The sequence below is a fragment of the Paramormyrops kingsleyae genome, chromosome 14, assembly GCF_048594095.1.
Source record: "Paramormyrops kingsleyae isolate MSU_618 chromosome 14, PKINGS_0.4, whole genome shotgun sequence".
In the NCBI taxonomy this organism is placed as follows: Eukaryota; Metazoa; Chordata; class Actinopteri; order Osteoglossiformes; family Mormyridae; genus Paramormyrops; species Paramormyrops kingsleyae.
Genome location: NC_132810.1, coordinates 15,486,901 through 15,503,411, shown reverse-complemented (window position 1 = coordinate 15,503,411; position 16,511 = coordinate 15,486,901). Strand labels below are relative to the sequence as shown.

At 51.3% G+C, this 16,511-nt stretch overlaps 1 protein-coding gene across 4 annotated transcripts; it reads right to left on the bottom strand.

Annotated features, from left to right (window-relative positions):
- Nucleotides 1–1,197: 1,197 nt before the first annotated feature.
- Nucleotides 1,198–16,341, bottom strand: wdr35 (WD repeat domain 35). Of its 4 annotated transcripts, none has more exons than XM_023834724.2 (28): nucleotides 16,163–16,341; nucleotides 13,880–13,997; nucleotides 13,496–13,567; nucleotides 13,314–13,406; nucleotides 12,644–12,772; nucleotides 12,268–12,401; nucleotides 12,018–12,183; nucleotides 11,681–11,826; nucleotides 11,228–11,353; nucleotides 10,018–10,203; nucleotides 9,692–9,724; nucleotides 9,277–9,337; nucleotides 8,338–8,482; nucleotides 8,191–8,251; nucleotides 7,872–7,925; nucleotides 7,589–7,698; nucleotides 7,257–7,479; nucleotides 6,775–6,855; nucleotides 6,487–6,623; nucleotides 5,737–5,940; nucleotides 5,508–5,654; nucleotides 5,212–5,344; nucleotides 5,019–5,129; nucleotides 4,514–4,678; nucleotides 4,236–4,376; nucleotides 3,900–4,053; nucleotides 2,460–2,700; nucleotides 1,198–1,643 (listed from the first exon to the last, which is right to left on the bottom strand). In XM_023834724.2, the coding sequence occupies exons 3-28, from the start codon at nucleotides 13,521–13,523 to the stop codon at nucleotides 1,493–1,495; spliced, it is 3,360 nt and encodes a 1,119-aa protein (XP_023690492.1). In that variant the 5' UTR covers nucleotides 13,524–13,567; nucleotides 13,880–13,997; nucleotides 16,163–16,341; the 3' UTR covers nucleotides 1,198–1,492. The 4 variants fall into 4 exon arrangements, with proteins under 4 accessions (XP_023690492.1, XP_023690493.1, XP_023690490.1 ...); XM_023834725.2 differs by lacking the exon at nucleotides 16,163–16,341 and adding an exon at nucleotides 14,872–14,941; XM_023834722.1 differs by lacking the exon at nucleotides 16,163–16,341 and adding an exon at nucleotides 14,218–14,493.
- Nucleotides 16,342–16,511: the final 170 nt, after the last annotated feature.

Sequence of the window (16,511 nt, the reverse complement as noted above, 5' to 3'; positions counted from 1 at the left end):
ATGACAGACTTGGACGCACTACAGGCAGGATGCAAGTGCTGCACTTAGTGCGCGTCTATAGATGCTCTCCCGTAATTCAGAGCGAAGAGGGCTGCAAATCATCGCTTGCATGACACGCTCACTATCAATCTACCTGCTTTGATTTCCAAACCCCCCCCCCCAACAGGAAAACTACTGAATGTACTTTGTCTCCTGCATAGACGAATCACATGCTGTTGTCGTTGCTGCAGTGCGTTAGTCGTCACACACAGTTTCTCGTAGATTGACGGCACATCCCACCGCGGATCTCCGACTTCGGCAATAAAAGTTCTGACTGATATCGGTTTAATACTAAATTTAATGGCATACTAGGATTATCGTTTCAAAGCAATTAACCTTTTACAAATGAGTAATTTTCTAAAGGCCTATAAAATTATTTTATCACACTCTTTCCGGTTAAAAAGGTCTCACAAAACCACATTTTCATTCAGAGTATTAATTTTTGAATGGCTGCTATTATAATTTTTAAAAACTAGAACAAAGATCAACGCTATCAGACCAACGTCGAGACTATGTTCCCAGAATTGGGTATTTAACTTTTTATATTATTAGTGGGTTCTTGGGGGAGATAACTGCTTTGATAAAAACGTGTTAATTAAAAAAAAACATTTACCATGAATCCAGATAAACAGATTCACTGATGCAGTGTTTAGTGTGCGCCTCTGCGGGTGAACTTCCATATCGGCCGTTGATCGGCTTAAACACCAGCGCCATCTAGAGGAACAGTGCCATAATTTCAAACGAAAATTCAAAGCGCTCCGATTCGTCCTGGTTCGATACACATGTGGTGCATTTCATTATACGAATGAGTCTATTCATTTTTCAAATAAGATACATAATACTTTTCTTTTGTCTCTAGTATCGACTGCAGTCTTGAGAGAGCGTGTACTTTTATAATGGGAATGGATTATATGGGTACTAAATTGCCAGCGTCGATACAGCAGAAAGCATACATCAGCTTAATTCGATTGCTCTGTGTATCGCATACCTACCAGTAGACGGCACACTAATACAGGCAGCGGCATCCAAAGCGGCCCAACAGGAGATGTCTTCATTTCTTGCAGGGTTTCCGTTTCCACACACAAGTCTGGGCATTTTACCCAAATTATCCTACTTGTCTCCCACATTCAATAAACAGTAATTCACATAACATACATATGTACTTGCACAATTTATTTATACATTTTATGACAACTGATATGTTCAATGTAAGATTTCACTCACTGGTCTCTCAGCTTTTTAATCTGATAAAAGGTTTTATACAAGATCACAGAAATCACAAGCAGAGGGAGTGAATGCTTATACGTGAACTGCACTCTGCACTCTGGTGACATATGGTGGCTGGTAAGTGTTGAGAATGCCCAGAAATGCCCCCCCCCCCCCAACACCTGTCATAGTGCTCACGGGACACGTTACACTGCCACCTGCTGGACAGGTAGAGCTGTATCGCTGGCTATCCCACGGCACTGTGGCACAGCGGGCAGAAGGCATGGCGGCTGACTTCCTGCTCCAGGGCGCAGTGCTTGCAAACACTGCACATCCAGAACTGGTACTCCGAGATGGGCCGGCCCGTCACGATGCAGGTGGGCAGTTTCCCCTCGGCCCTGCGGGGAGCAGAGCACCGGGACCCCCGTGAGAAGACCCAGGACTTATGGGAATTAGGACTGAACAGAGTCCCCCCTACACAGCGCACGAGTCATGCCAGAACATTGCCAGTTATCCACTTCCAAAAATACGCTCTCTCCCTCAACAATCAGCAGCTGTGGCAGAGGTGCGGATTTCAGGTCCAGCTGAGAACTCTGTGACTTTGATTCTTTATGCTCAACTGGTTGGTTAAAACAAAAGTCTGGATTTGAACTCTCTGGACCCAGAATCTCCACTTCTGAGCTATGGTTGGACAATTTCCTCCCGAGATCGAGGAATTACATCTTCATCTTAACTGATTATATATGCAGATCCAGAGCCAACAGTGCTACTGTTCTGGGCACGGATGCCCACTCTCCTGAATGCTGGAGCCCTTTGCTGATTGGTAGGGATGTAACGATACACTCAACTCACGATTCGATACGATTTTCTCACAATTTTTTAACAGAATGAGCTGCAGACAAATTTATTAAAAAATATTCCTTTATCCTTCTAAACTGTGCAAAACGTGTCCTCTTCTTAACAGTGCAACTGAAATTGAATAAAATACTGATTAAAAAAACCCAAATCAAAATAAAAATCTTCAAATAAACAGTAACGTACGACGTCGACGTGAACACGCAGTGACATCTGACGGCTAACTGAGCGATTCATTTTCCACATCAGCCGGTTTAAATAGTCATACATTTACGTCGATTTTAAACCGATTGGCGATTCATCGTTACTTGCCTACTGATTGGCTTGTAGAAGAGGCCACGGGTCTGAGCTGCTCTCACCTCTCAGGCGCGCTGTCCAGCTCGGACTTCCTGTTGTCCTTGGGGCTGTATTTGGTGAAGATCTCCAGGGCCAGGTCTTCATACATCTGCCTCTGCTCCGGCCTCAGGCTCTCCAGGGACTCCAGCCTGATGAAGGCCCGTGAGCAGGTTCCGAAGGCTCGGTTGGCAGAGGAGCAGATGGCCAAGAGTGAGTAGATCTCCACGGCAGGGATGATGTCCTCGTAGTCACGGAGGTGCAAAGCTGCAGGGACGTTACCGTACATGTTACTTCTCCTTTGCTTTCATAAGATCACATCATTCCGTATCTGAGTAAATTACATTGTGTTATGCGCTTTCCTATTGTCAAAGTGAGATTTATGAGTCACAAACCAGAGCTGATGAACATTTATGGGTCTGGTTAGTCAGACAAAGTCATGTGAAATATCGCCGTCGTGCCCCAGAGCTTATCGCTGGATTTCTGGATCCAAAGAGGAAATTTTCAAACAAGTCGTCTTCTGATGCTTTTGAAGGCTGAGGTGAAGCTCAGCGAGGTGTGTGTGAGGAGAACTCCAACGCAGAGGTCACTACTGACCAGATGGCCATGGTGCGTTTCCCCAGTGAGAAGTCGGTGTTTGGCGCAGCGATAAACGGTAACATCACAACCCCACAAGCAGGGAGCTTAGCATAGCACACAGACTCCATCCCCTGATCGGATTTAGTGCGTCCTGATGTGGGCTGTATGTCAGCGCGTGTACACAGGTGGCCCATCAGCGAGATGCCCCCCCCCCCCCCCCCCGCTCCTCCCAGCAGACAGACCCCAGCGTGATCCTGTTTACCCTCCAGACCAGGGTGATTCACTGCCAGACCGCCATAAACACAAGACATTTTTCACGGGAGTGGTTGGGTATGGAGCGTGGTAACACGTGCGGATGCTTATTTGAGCGAGGGTGGGGGCAGGTCTCTGCCAGGCCATCCATGGCTCACTGTTTATCTGTCGAGAAAGCCCAGGCCCCCGTCAGACGGCCCCACACTTTGCTCTCTTTATAGCCCTGCTTCTCCAGCGCACACACTAACCAGTGTCCTGGTATGGTTCGAATTAAAGACCAACAGCACTTCCCCAAGGTCCTAGTACTGCCACATTCACAGTGTGGACGCCGTTTCAAACACATCAAACGCTGACCCCACCGCCCTCCCTCTCCGACCCCTGAGGTCACACGGGGGCCCTGTGAAGTCACCCCGGGAGGGCCAGGTCATCGCTCTGGGCTCTGGTTCAGCCTGACCTGACGACCTCCATCTATGCGCTCTGCTCCCCCGCGGGATGGGAAAGAACATCTGCAGGCTCTGGGCCTTCAGAGCATGATGTTCTTCATGCTGAACCTTGAGGACAAAGGGGTGAGGTGAAGGGGGCATTCCCGCTCAGGCAGAGGGGGGCTGTACCCACCCGGGCAGAGGGGCCTGTACCTGTCCTCATGGCCGCATCCACGTAGCCCTCGTACAGCTGCCTCTGTGCCAGCAGGAAGAAGTGGTAGGCCTCAGCACCACGCCAGGCGCTGTCCACAACACGGCTGTCTGACGACGCGTCCTCCTCCAGCAGACCGGCCAGAGCGGACGTGGCCTGATGGGGGCACCGTGCAAACCACATGACCACCAGGCCTGGGGAGCTGCGGGGAGCTGAAACGGGCACTTCTGACGAAGGGCACAGAGTGCAGCTCTGTCCCCAGATGAAATGTTTCTGGCGAGTGTCAGTATTTGGGTGTGAAAGTTTGTCATGCGTGCGGTGGCCAGAAGGGGGCCCACCTCGGACTTCCGGCCCTGGGCGCGGTCGTGCTGCGAGGCCTTCATCTGGCCGTGGTAATCCTCCACGAGCAGGGCCGCCAGCACGTACAGCTTCTTCACCCTCAGCGGCTTGGTCCTCCTCTTGGCCTCGTCGTCGGCAATCTGGGTCGCGATCACGTGGCCCCGTTAAGCGCGTACGCGTTCGAGGCCCCTCACTTACCCGCCACACCACCTGCCAGTCCTAATGGAGCCCCTGTGTTTACAGATAGGTGCCCCCCCTGCACCTGTCACCCTGTCACCTTGAACATGAGCTTGGCCGCCTCCAGGAAGTGCCGCGCCTTGCGGTACAGCTCCACCGCCTCCAGCGTCTTGTTCTTCTCCAGCAAGTGCGAGGCGTACTTGGCCAAGAGTGAGCCGATCTCCTTCATGTTGTGATCCTTGGCCAGCTCCACGGCCTTGTTCCACTGCGAGCACAGCGAGGACACGTGAGCGCTATGGACGCGAGGCCGCGGGCACTGCGGGGGCCACTTCCTCTGACCATCTGCAGCTACGTCACGGACTGGCGAAAAGAGGCCAAATTAACACGTTAACCAGAGACACTAGGGTGCAGACACGCCTGTTTCCTGTGCGAGACTCCATTATCTCCACGAGGATCTCGGGCAGCCATAGCAACGAGAGGATAATTACCACTCATTTCTGTAACGAGGCAGTGTGACACAGTAAACGCAGAGGGGAGGTGGCCGATCACATCCCTGCCTGTCCTGCAGACTTCCCACCCCGTCCCATGCGCACACCGGGCCTCACCTGGTTCAGGTGCACGCAGGTGTCCACTGCGGCCTTGGGCTGACTGCACCTCAGGTATGCGCCCACCGCCTGCTCGCACATGCCCACCGTGACAAACATCTGCCCGATCTCCTACGGTTGAGGCCAAAGGACACACTCAGATGTCATGTGATCCTTCCCATCATGCTCCAGGCTCCGCCCCCCGGGCTCTCACCGGCAGCAGCTTGTGGTTCTCTGGCAGTGAGCTGGCCAGCCTCTCCAGGCCTTCGTAGTCCTCCAGCATGTAGTAGCACTCGGCCAGCCGCTCCTGGTTGCGGCCCTGGAGGTAATACTGCACGGCGTTCAGCCTGGAATGAGGAACATGGCTCAGGGCTCATGGGACTGACTGCAAAATCGGTGCAGACTGACTCCTGACCACCCACACGTGAGGCACCCGCATTAAATGACTGCCAGCCAAGAGGTCCCATCAGACCTAGTTTCCTTAAAGCTTCCCCCTCGTGAGATTGTTACCATTTCTGTCGGTCTGCAAAGTAATCCCCGATGGCGTTGTAGGCCTGCTCCAGCAGCGCATCGTCGCTGTCCCCCGAGCCGGACTTCAGCAGCTGCAGAACCCGGAACCAGTCGCCCAGCTTGCTCCGCAGGCCGATGGCCAGGTCCCTAGGCGGGGGACGGGGGTCGGGGTCAGGGGACGCTGGCAGGGGCCCGGCTGCGTGCAGGAGCGCAGACGCAGTCGCCTCACCTGCGGTCCATGTCCAGGTACATGCGCTCGGCCTCCTCAAAGCGGCCAAAGTAGGCAGCCACTTCGGCTCGCTTCATGGCCTCGCTGTGCAGGTGGGCCAGCCGCTGGACCAGCTCGATGCCCTGGTAGTCCCCACAGCGCACGAAGGCCTGCTCTGCAGTGGCCAGGTCCAGCTTCTGCAGGCCCGCCTCGGCCAACAGGCGCCTGTGTGACGGACACCGGGGGGCACTGCTGAGTAGACCGACCTGCTGCCTCAGGTCTGTGCAGCGGGTCCAGGGTGACTGCACTGCTGTTCAGCAGTGGCCCTTGCACAGGCCGCATACAGACCACAGACTTTACACACAGTCCTCACTCTGTATACACGGGACACGCACTCTGACATACACTGTCATTTCAGGGGCATTAACGGGGGCTACGTCCTTCTTCATGCTGATGCAGCGGTTCAGCAGTGCCCCCCCCCGAGCTCTGCTTTTTTCCCCGTACCTCCAAATTCCACCATAGGCTGTGAGAAGTGACATGGGCAGCTCAACTGGACTGGTTAGACAGCCAGACACACGCATGCACCCAGCATAACCCCCCGGTGGTCTGGATCCTCCACAGATCGCTGGTGCAGAGGCAGGCTTAGGGATGAATGGCTCCCATTGTCCATTCATCTCCGAGACCGCCGGCGATGGCCGAATCACGGGCTTTGCTGACATCACGTCTCCCGCTGCGCACTCGGAAAAGGCTCTTGCCTGGCAGGGTCGTTACCAGAGTCGGGGGTGTGGGTTGTCCTCGATGAACTGCGAGGCATCCTCAATGCCCACCTTCTCCATCAGCGCCCGACTGTCCCTCAGCGAGCGGATCTCAAAGTTGATCAGGTAGTCCTTGTTGGGCCTCTCAGGGTCCTAAACAGAGTCACATGCGGTGCATGAGTGTGTGTCTGTGTGCGTATATCAGTGTGGGTGCATGTGTGTGTGTAGAGAGGGATGTGTGGACACCATAACAGCAGCCGCTCTTTAACAGCGAATAACACCCAGTCAGCAGAAGCTCCTTTACCTTCAGGATCTCATCCAACAGGACTGACTTTATCTCCAGGTCCTCAAAGCTGCAGATGTAGCCAGACGTCTGGATCGGCTCCTGAATGCGTGATCAAACACGCCGTTAAAGTTTCATCTCCCTGAAACGACATGCCGTTTCGTAGAAGCGTGTAATATGATGAATGTCAGCGACTCAGAGGCGTCATGCTACATTTAAGAGCATGGTGTGAAGCGTGTGCGTTCCAGTAGCGTGTCAGCGCACACGGGGAGGGCGTGTGCTTCCCCACTAGCCGAGCGGATCTCCAGCCCGGTTTCTCACCCCGAGGCGGCCCCAGGGGACAGTGCCGGCGTTTCACCGGGACGCGAGGGCCTCCCACATGGCTCTGGGGGTTTATTTTCATAGTGCAGTGAGAGCTCTGCCTGCCCAAAGACCGTGGGGCCCTGGGGAAAACACACGGAGGGGGGAGGGGGGGCCTACATGGCACGTGCCCACCGCCTCACCTCAGGGTCCAAGTTCCGGAAGACGTACATCCTGGTCTTCTCCATCATGGCGAACAGGTCGGGGTTGTCGCTCGCCCACTGCATGTCCCACACGTCCTTCCGCTCGAACTTCAGCTGGTCCCCCGCCGCCTGTGCTCCCCCGGGGCCGCCATCCCCCCCAGCCCCCCGAGGCTCCAGGTCAAAGAACGTCAGCACCCCCGCAATGTCGATGATGGCCAGCCGGCTGCAGGACATAAGCACCACATGATCGGTAGAGCTGCATCCCCTCATGATAAAGCAGACAATCACAGGTCGCAGTGACAGACATGGCCAGTGCCAGGGTAAGATTTCACCTGGAGTTGCAGTTGAGGGAGACCTGGTAGGCACGGTAACTGGGCGTGTACCTCTGCACCAGGCTCACGCCAGGCAGGCTGTACCTCTGGATGGTGCCGGACTCCCGGGCCTGATCACAAACACTCTCATCAGCAGGGAACGTCACATTAAGCTCATTTAGGGACATGCAGTTTATAATTGGTGTCATATTAAGGCTGTAGGTGACAACTGTTGCTATTGGCAGTTAGTGGGGGAATTAAGGGGCAGGGACGTATCACAATAAGAGTCAGCTGGGGTACATACCAAAATAAGAGTCTTATCTGTCGCTGTCATGCAGCAGATGGGATCTCTGGTCGTCTAAGAAAAAAGAAACATACACCTATAAACTGCAGTGAACGAAGAAAAGAGAGCATCTCAACAGGGTTTTCAGAGTCACATCAGAATTTTCCTCCACCCGTGATTAAAAGCAACCACCCAGGAAAGAGCGACCGGCTCTAATAACTATGTGCAAAGCGGGGGGGGGGTGGTCTCGCACTCGCTGACTCAGAGACAGCACCCAGTGTTTATTGTCGTCAGCAGACACTTGGGGAAATAAGAGCAGGGGGAGGAGAGGGGCACTCACAGCGGCCGCCTTAGAGAAGTCCAGCGAGCCGTCAGCCACGTTATCGTCGATGTGATACACCCTGAATGGATGACAGGGGGTGAGAGACCCCAACGTGACACCACAGGGTAACAGAACCTTCCGGGCAGCGGCGCCCCCTAGCCTCACCTCTCCCTGCCCTCCTTCCTGGTCCGGGTGACCTGGTTAATCTCCAGGGCGGTCAGCTTCTTCGCCACACGGTACTGCCAGATGTAGAAGGCTTCTCTGGAGGCGGCGATGACGTGGGTCTTCGTCATGGTTACAAACAGCGGCTCTGAGGAAGCCCGTCAGGGACGGTTAACTCCGCAGGAGTCAGACATGGTGTATGTTTAGTCTGAGAAAGATTCACGACCCAGTGCAGTGCCCAGCGCAGTTCCCAGTGCAGCGCCCAGCGCAGTTCCCATGGAAGGGCCTCACAGGTGCCCCAGCATCTGTGTCTGCTTCTGCCTCAGCTGGAAACACGAGGCTGAACATTCATTCATAACCTCTCCTCCGTTGTCATCTTTCTTTATTTCATTTCTTTGTCCTCCCTTTTCCATGTTTTCGTATTATTCTGTCTTAATGATCTTGTAATGTATCACAACACACCCATGTAAAGTGATTTTGTTGTGAAAGAAGCGACATGAAAATAAAGTGAACTGAACTGAATTGAATAAGCTAATGTGTACGTAGCACGGACATTCTCGGAAGGCACACAGAACGTTAATAATACGACTAAACGCTGCCTTTTTTGTGCCTTCGGACTTCCACACCTTCTGGTACTTTCCACCGCACTGGCGCCTGACCGCGGCCACTGGCACAGCTTCCCAAGAGGGAGAGGAATTTTGCGGCATGCCTGGAGAGGCGGGAGCCTTTGCCGAGAAGCTGTGAAGGGCCGGCTGTGACGGGGTTAGACTCCGCCAAACTCCGCCGGCCCTTTGAGGCTGGTGAGCGCAGACGGCGACGCCGCGGTGGGGCCCTTCTGGCATGTCAGAGAGGCCCCCGGGGATGATGGGGCCAAGCAGCAAACACGTCACACCAGACTGAGAGCACCCCGACAGAGAGCACGGAGCAGGGGTCACTACTCACCGATGTCGATGTATTTGGAGTCCAGTGGGGTCCCAATCGAGTTACACAGGACCAGCACGAACTGGAAAAGCAGACAGAGCGTAGCAGGGGCTGTAACAGGAAGCTTTAGAAGGTAGAGAGCATACAGCCCAAGAGAGCTCCTCAACGTGATGAAGCAGCACTTTCCTCTTAGTGACAGGAGACAGATTAGAGGGTACAGATGACATCACCACCGGCACAGACAGACAGCATGCCTCACACCAGCCCGGTCCTGGAGGCCCAAAACTGGCAACCGCGTTAGCTAACATCGCTCCGCCAAACAAAGACTGAACGCGAGGGCAGAGGAAAGACGCCCCCCAGCATCGCGACCCTCCAGGAACGGGATCACACCAAACACGAGCCGGCACAGCGGACAACGCGAGGCCGGGGGGCGTACCATGGCGCTCGCCGATTCCGGCTCAGCATCCTCCTGGCCGCCGCGAGCGTGGCAGACAGAGACACGGGTCAGAGGGGGGGGGGCATTTTTTGCATTTATATTTAGCAGACATACATCATTCAGAAGGCGGGGTCACACAGCCAATGGGGGGTTAAGGGTCTTGCTCAAATCACATGCTGACACTGTGATTTGAACACAGAACCTTCACCCGCTGAGAGACACAGCACCCTCACCTAAACCCCCTCGGGCATCAGGACATTCGTTTAACTCTCTCTCTCGGTTCAGAAACACGACTGAGGCTGGGGGCTGATGGGGGGGGCGCATACCTGAGGGTGAGAGTCGTCTGCCTTGGTGGCCAGGATGCAGAAGTCCCCACAAGTGCTGATGGACAGCAGGCTCTTGACATACTTGACATACTTCTCGTTGTTCTTGGTGTCCCAGAAGACCACGCAGTACTCCATGCGGTCAGGCCGGGTGTAGGCATAGACCACTGTGTTGGAGCAGTAACCCCACTGTCCACCAGATCGTGGGAGGGGAGAAGGAGAAACAGGAAGCTTTAGAAGGCAGACAACATACAGCCCAAGAGAGCTCCTCAAACGTGATGAAGCAGCACTTTCTTCTTAGTGACAGGAGACAGATTAGAGGGTACAGATTACAGCAGGAAGGCATGAGTGCACCTGAAACCGTCTTCCCGAGTGAAACCTTCTACGAGGTGCTAACGTTCAGAGGCCCAAAAAGGGTTTGCAGAACCATGTCTGGTCACAGTGCTGGTCAATCCTATGGGCGACATAGGCAGCCGCCTAGGGCATCAACTTCTGAGGCGGCCACTGACTCAGCAGTCGATTTCACTTTGCCGTTAATGGGGGCACCGGTAGCGATGCTCAAATACTGAGGGCGCCACCTTGGCTAGAACCGGTACTGCATGGTCATGTGATCAACTCAGGGGCGTCCTAATCAGGGCCCTGCAAGGGGGCGCACAGGGGCGCAGTGTGGCCCCCCTGTCCACTGCACCTGATTAGCCAAGCCAGCGAAACATGAATCCTGAAAGGTAAACGGTTATTTTCTGCAGCGTGTCGGCTGCTCTGTGTCAGCATGCTGGGCCATTAGCAAGCCGGACGTCGCATGGTCAGCAAGCGAGATGTTGGCCAGGCTGAACTGAAGAGCCCTCAGTGTCAGCATCACGGGGAGTCAAGGATCAAACTGGCCAGGAGAGCAGAAAATTCTGAGGGCGTCATCTAAATGGGGACACGCAGCCACACCCACAACCCGTCCCCCAAAGCCCCCCGCCCCGGGACTGATACGCTGACTGGCGGGTTTGGACGAGTGACAATTGGCCGTCGGGATAAGATTTCATTTCCTTCTGTTTTGACGTGTTTCAGCAAGCCGCGTGACCCCTACAGGAAAAGCGACCTTAGGGTCTGAAGCTGGGAGCCCAGGGCTGCATTTCAGGACTCAAAAAGTTCATACTTGCAACTGCATATTTACACATAACCTGAATGTTAAGTGACCAGAGCAACACTGATCACTTTGAATGACCTTGTAATCCGGCCTGATGTTGGCAAAGTAAATGAAGGAGTCCACCGCCAGGGCAATCCTCAGTCCTCCGCCTTCCCAGGATACCGCTGTGATCTGTTTCCCAGGGACCTTCAGGGTCCGGAGATGCTGCACAGGAAGTAAATGAGGGTGAGGAAGGGAGACTGCAGCCTATCACTGGCATAACGGGGCACGAGGCTGGGGGGGGGGACGGGATGCCAGTCCATTACAGGGGACAGGCTGAGGAGAAAGAGGGAGCATGCAAGCTCCACAAACACAAAGCCAGCCCTGGAGGACTGAGGTGACATGCTACAGACTGAGCCTCCAGGCAGCCCCACTGCTAAACCACCACCCTGCATCACCGTTACTGTCAGTGCTGGCCTGTATCCCAAAATGCACTAGTACTCCAGCCTAGTATTCCCCGGACGCCGTTAGCAGAGACGCATCGGGCCTCACCTCCCCAAACGCAGTGTAGAACTGCACCACATTGACGTCCTTATCCAGGGATGCAGCCCTCTGGCAGCCGGAGACAGCCAGTACGCTACCACACTGGTTCCACTGGATGCTGGCCACGGTCATGCCGGTGTCAATCAGCACAGGGTCTGAGCCAGGGCGAAGAGCACAGCACCACAGGCATATTCTGATTGGGCCAGCATCACCCGCGATGTAATTTCCCATTTATTCACTTTCAAACCAGCCAATCACAATCCAGGAGCATATATATGAAAACAACCAGCCACAATAACAGCAGTGCTAACATTACGGACGAGAGGCAAGCCCAGGGCACACTCACTCTCATCATTCTCATAGCGCATGATCTGCACGCGGCCGTTGTCGAAGCAGATGGCGAGGCAGGGGCAATCGGGCTCCACATAGCCCTCCGTCCCCGGATACCAGTGGATCCCGGCGATGCTGACGGCACCCGTGACATTGGCCAGGCAGCTGACGGTCATTTTCACCTGTGACACGAAACGCAATGGGCCAGTGAGAGAGTGCTCCCCCTCAGGGACCGGGGATGCTGGTGCGGGAGTCAGGCCCCTTACGATGAAGTTGCCCTGGTTGTCATAGATGTGGATCTCGCCATTGGCCATCCCAAACAGGAGGATCTTGCTGTCAGGTGACCAGGCCACATGCGCCAGCTGAATACCTTTCAGTTCCTTCCCCCAAATCCGGTTACCTGTAATGCAAACCAGCAATCAACTGGCTCCGCCAATCAACTGGCAACCAGCATCTGATTGGTTGGTCTTGCCTCCTCTAGTTGCTTGGATGTACCTCCTCTACAATCTGATTGGTTATCTCTCCGAACCAATCATTTTTCATTCTGCCCTCAGAAAATTTTTGTGCAAGTAAAACTCCCATGAGCTCACAACAGCTATTCTCTGCTTCTTTCGCCTAAAGGGGGCGCCCTAGCAAGCTTACCATCGACCGACCCCACGATGACGGCCCCGTCCTCGTACACGATGCAGATCTTCTGCCCATCTGCATTCCAGCTCATACTCCTCACCACTGACTTGTTCCTGTTGTTGATCATCTCTTCATACCAGGAGCCTGGCAAGCCGAGCAGGGGGTTAATCACTTAGGTGGGTGCAGGACTGAAACTTTGGTTATAATTCACTTTTTGGTCAGATGGGTTATTGAACATTCCATTGGTAGTTTGCATATCCTTAAAATTAGAAATCCGGCCCCATACCAGCAAAAAATGTTGGATCTGATACCGGGAGGCGGGGGAGTAAGAAATCGATCTGATTTTCCATCAGAGAGGTCTAGCACGAAAAATCACGGAAACACTTGTAGCATTAGCGTGACATATCGTAAACAGAAGTGAGGATCACACGATGGCTAAGGAGTTCCGCGATGCACGTGCTTCACAGCTGTCATTTCAGCAAGGGACAGGGGAGGGTTTCACATTATTTAAAGCACAAAGCACTGTCCTGTGTTTTGCACTGCAAGTCCTGTGAAAACCGTCTTGTCACTCGCTGTCTGTATGTCACACCGTTGTCACGAGGTAATATTATTTTGTGCCACTATATGTTATTGAACCGTGGTTAATATTGTTCACTTCTACACCACACACCCAATCCCTCCACACCTTTGTACAGCATCCAGACGATGATGAGGCCGTTCTGGTCGCTTGTGGTCAGCTTCTGGTATTGCTCGTTCCATGTCACCACCTGAACCGCACCTATGTGACGGGGGAGTGAGAGCACCCTGAAAGCTTCATGTAGCAAAGCATGCCGGATTTAAGGGGACGCAAACAGCACAATGACTCACCACTGTGACCCTCCAGAGTCTGGTTCATGGACAGGTTACTAGGCGCTGCGAGTCCTTTGAGTTTGGCATCATCTGCACAAAAGCACAGGGAAATGCCATTAATGAGGGGAATCACCTGCACCCTTCCAAGGAGAATACGGATGGATAGATGTCTCTGGTGCAAGTGAAACTCTTCAAATGCTTAAAACATTTACATTATATCACACACACGAGCATTATACTATGAGCGGCACAGATCTTCCTTTTTGCGTATACTATACCAGCAGCTCAAGTTTATTTAGACAGAGCGAATGGCCACAGTGGCTGGACTATGGGAGGTGCACACAGAAAAGATGCAGGATGTGTTAATTCCTGCTGCGTGGCTTGGCCTGTAACAGCCATCACCTGTCTGTGAGTCCAGCCTGAGCACCTTGAGCAAACCGTCCTCCCCCCCGCAGGCGATGAAGCCCTGCTCCTTGTTCCAGGACACGCATTTAAGTCGGACGTTGTTCGGGATGGCGATCTGCAAACGGAATGAATAACGAGTACAAACACGGTGAATCAAAGACACTGAAATGTTTCAAAAGACCCATCACCAGAAAACGCAAATATACAACTGTTGGAAAGAAAGGGGTTTATGAGATTCGCAACTTCGTGCACATGCAAGAGCCTGTCTGCGACAGGATGTTTAGAAACGCGTTATAAATTATTCGTATAGGCTTTCGCGTTTTTTAAAATCTTACCTTTTTACTCAGGTAAATAAACATCGCTGCTGCTTCACACCGAACGAACACGTTTGGAGAAGTTAGCAGGCTCAACTAGTTACCCCCTGGGGTACCTAACGGGCAAAATTTACTAATGGTTGTATGTAGTCATAGTTTTAATTTAAACATTCTCCTGAAAAATCATTTTGCTTTCTGTAAAATTGCTCTTCTATGCATTAAAAGGCACCATTCATTAGCCTTGCACTAGCTAGCCGCTTCGGACGTACGCAGGGTTTCCTGAAAGCTTTTCTCGGTTTCCTGGTAACCGAAAACCGGAAGTACACAATCCCACACTTCCGGTAGGAATACTGCGGCTTATGGAGTTCTGCTTAACGCAGCATGTTTACCTTAACGCGAGTCTGAAGAGGATGGGGAACACTTTTCATAACAACATTCATTTTAAAACTACAGTTCAGTCAGCGTTACTCTTCATTGTATGTGCGATGATACCATGTAATCATCATTTATATATCATGATTAATGCACACATTCGAGTACCAGAGCCCTTTTAGCCAGAGACAATAGAAAACCTTGTAATAGCTATAAGCTTACATTAGTAAAGCAGACTACGTACCCTGACCCGAGACACAAAATCAGAGCCTCAGAATCACTTTTACTGAACCAGCACATTACCTGAAATGCACAAGGATTTTTTTCCTGGTATTAGTCCACTGGTTACAACTTGAGATGGGCGATCCACATTTTTTCAGTTCCGATCCGATTCCGATACACAACTGCCGATACCGATACAGATTCCGATACAAGATATATATATCTTGTATCTATCTATCTATCTATCTATCTATATATATATATATATATCTATATATATATATATATATATATATATATATATATATATATATATTAAGCTAGTAAATACAGATGGGAAAAAAATGTATGACAAATAATATTTAATTAGGCTACTACAAACATACATAATTTACTATTCTACCTCGTTTGTTTTAAGCGTTTTTGAGGCATTTGCAGTTCAATAGGAATATCTTCAAAGGAAGTATACACAAGTGGCGAATGCTTAAAATTTTAACAGTTTTTCTCCCATTGGCGTAGGTATGTTACAATCTCCCGATTCCCGCTGCGCCGCTCTTCCGCGCAGGTGTGTTTACGTCATCACGAGTTTGGTGGATGCGGGGAATAGCATAGCCGCGGAAAAAGTTGAACGGTGGGTTTATCTTTAAAGTTCCAGGAGCACACGCTTATAGATGACATAGTTCACATTTTTCGTCACAACCTCGTTTTCGAATTTTTGTTTTTGACCGGTCGGAAGTGTTTCGTTTTCCCGTTGCAAAATTACCGATAAATTACTTCTCAAAGGCATCGCTTCAAAATCACTAGAGGTAAATAGATTTTTAATAAAATCCTATAGATTTGATATATCATTTATTCAACCATGTCTGTGTGAAATTTCGTGACAATTGTTAGTTGCGAAGTCAATGGTTTTGCTTGCGAACGAAAGCATTCCCAACTGAGCGGTCACGGTAATGAGGTGCCCCAGAGGTCACGTGACTGCTATACTGCAACCTGATTCGTCAAGCGCGTTTGTTTACAATGTAGATGACCAAGTGTGTTTGTTATGAGAGATCTTTCACTGATATTTTGTGCATTCTTGCAGGGCTTTTTTCACTAAAACAGCTTATAAAACAAATTAATTTTTTTGAAGATCACATAATTTACTCAATTTCTTTAAAATTCTCTTCAACTTACGATCACAGCCTTTGTTTAAAATACATTAAGAACAAAAGGAAAAAATGATCACTTATTTCCGCCTCTATAATTGCTATAACTTCCTTATTTTTCAAGATATTTCAATGATTTTGGTGTCATTCTGTTTGTTATCTAGTTCTCTATCAAATTCAGTTAGATTTTCTGTTATATGCGGGGTTTGGATTTTTTTGTAACATACCTACACTTTGTCGCGATGGCAGCCCGTCTTGTATCAAAAGCTGCAGCGAGTTAATTAGTCCAATTAAGTTAGCGACTCCCAAATAATCCATTGCTTTGTTTTGTCTCGCAGTTGCGTGCGCTTTGTTAAATGGGATTGTCCATTAAACGTTATTAGCACCTCAAAACTTAATTGTACATAGACTACAAATCGCTGTGCTACTGGTTTCAGTTAAAAGCGTATAATACTCCCAGATCGTCGCGTCTTATCTTACGCTCCTCGTACTGCGAAGGGTATGCGCATGACGTCAGAGCAGGCGGAAGCACCCACTGAGTAGCAAAAAAGACAGCGTTAGCGTTCGATTTGAATG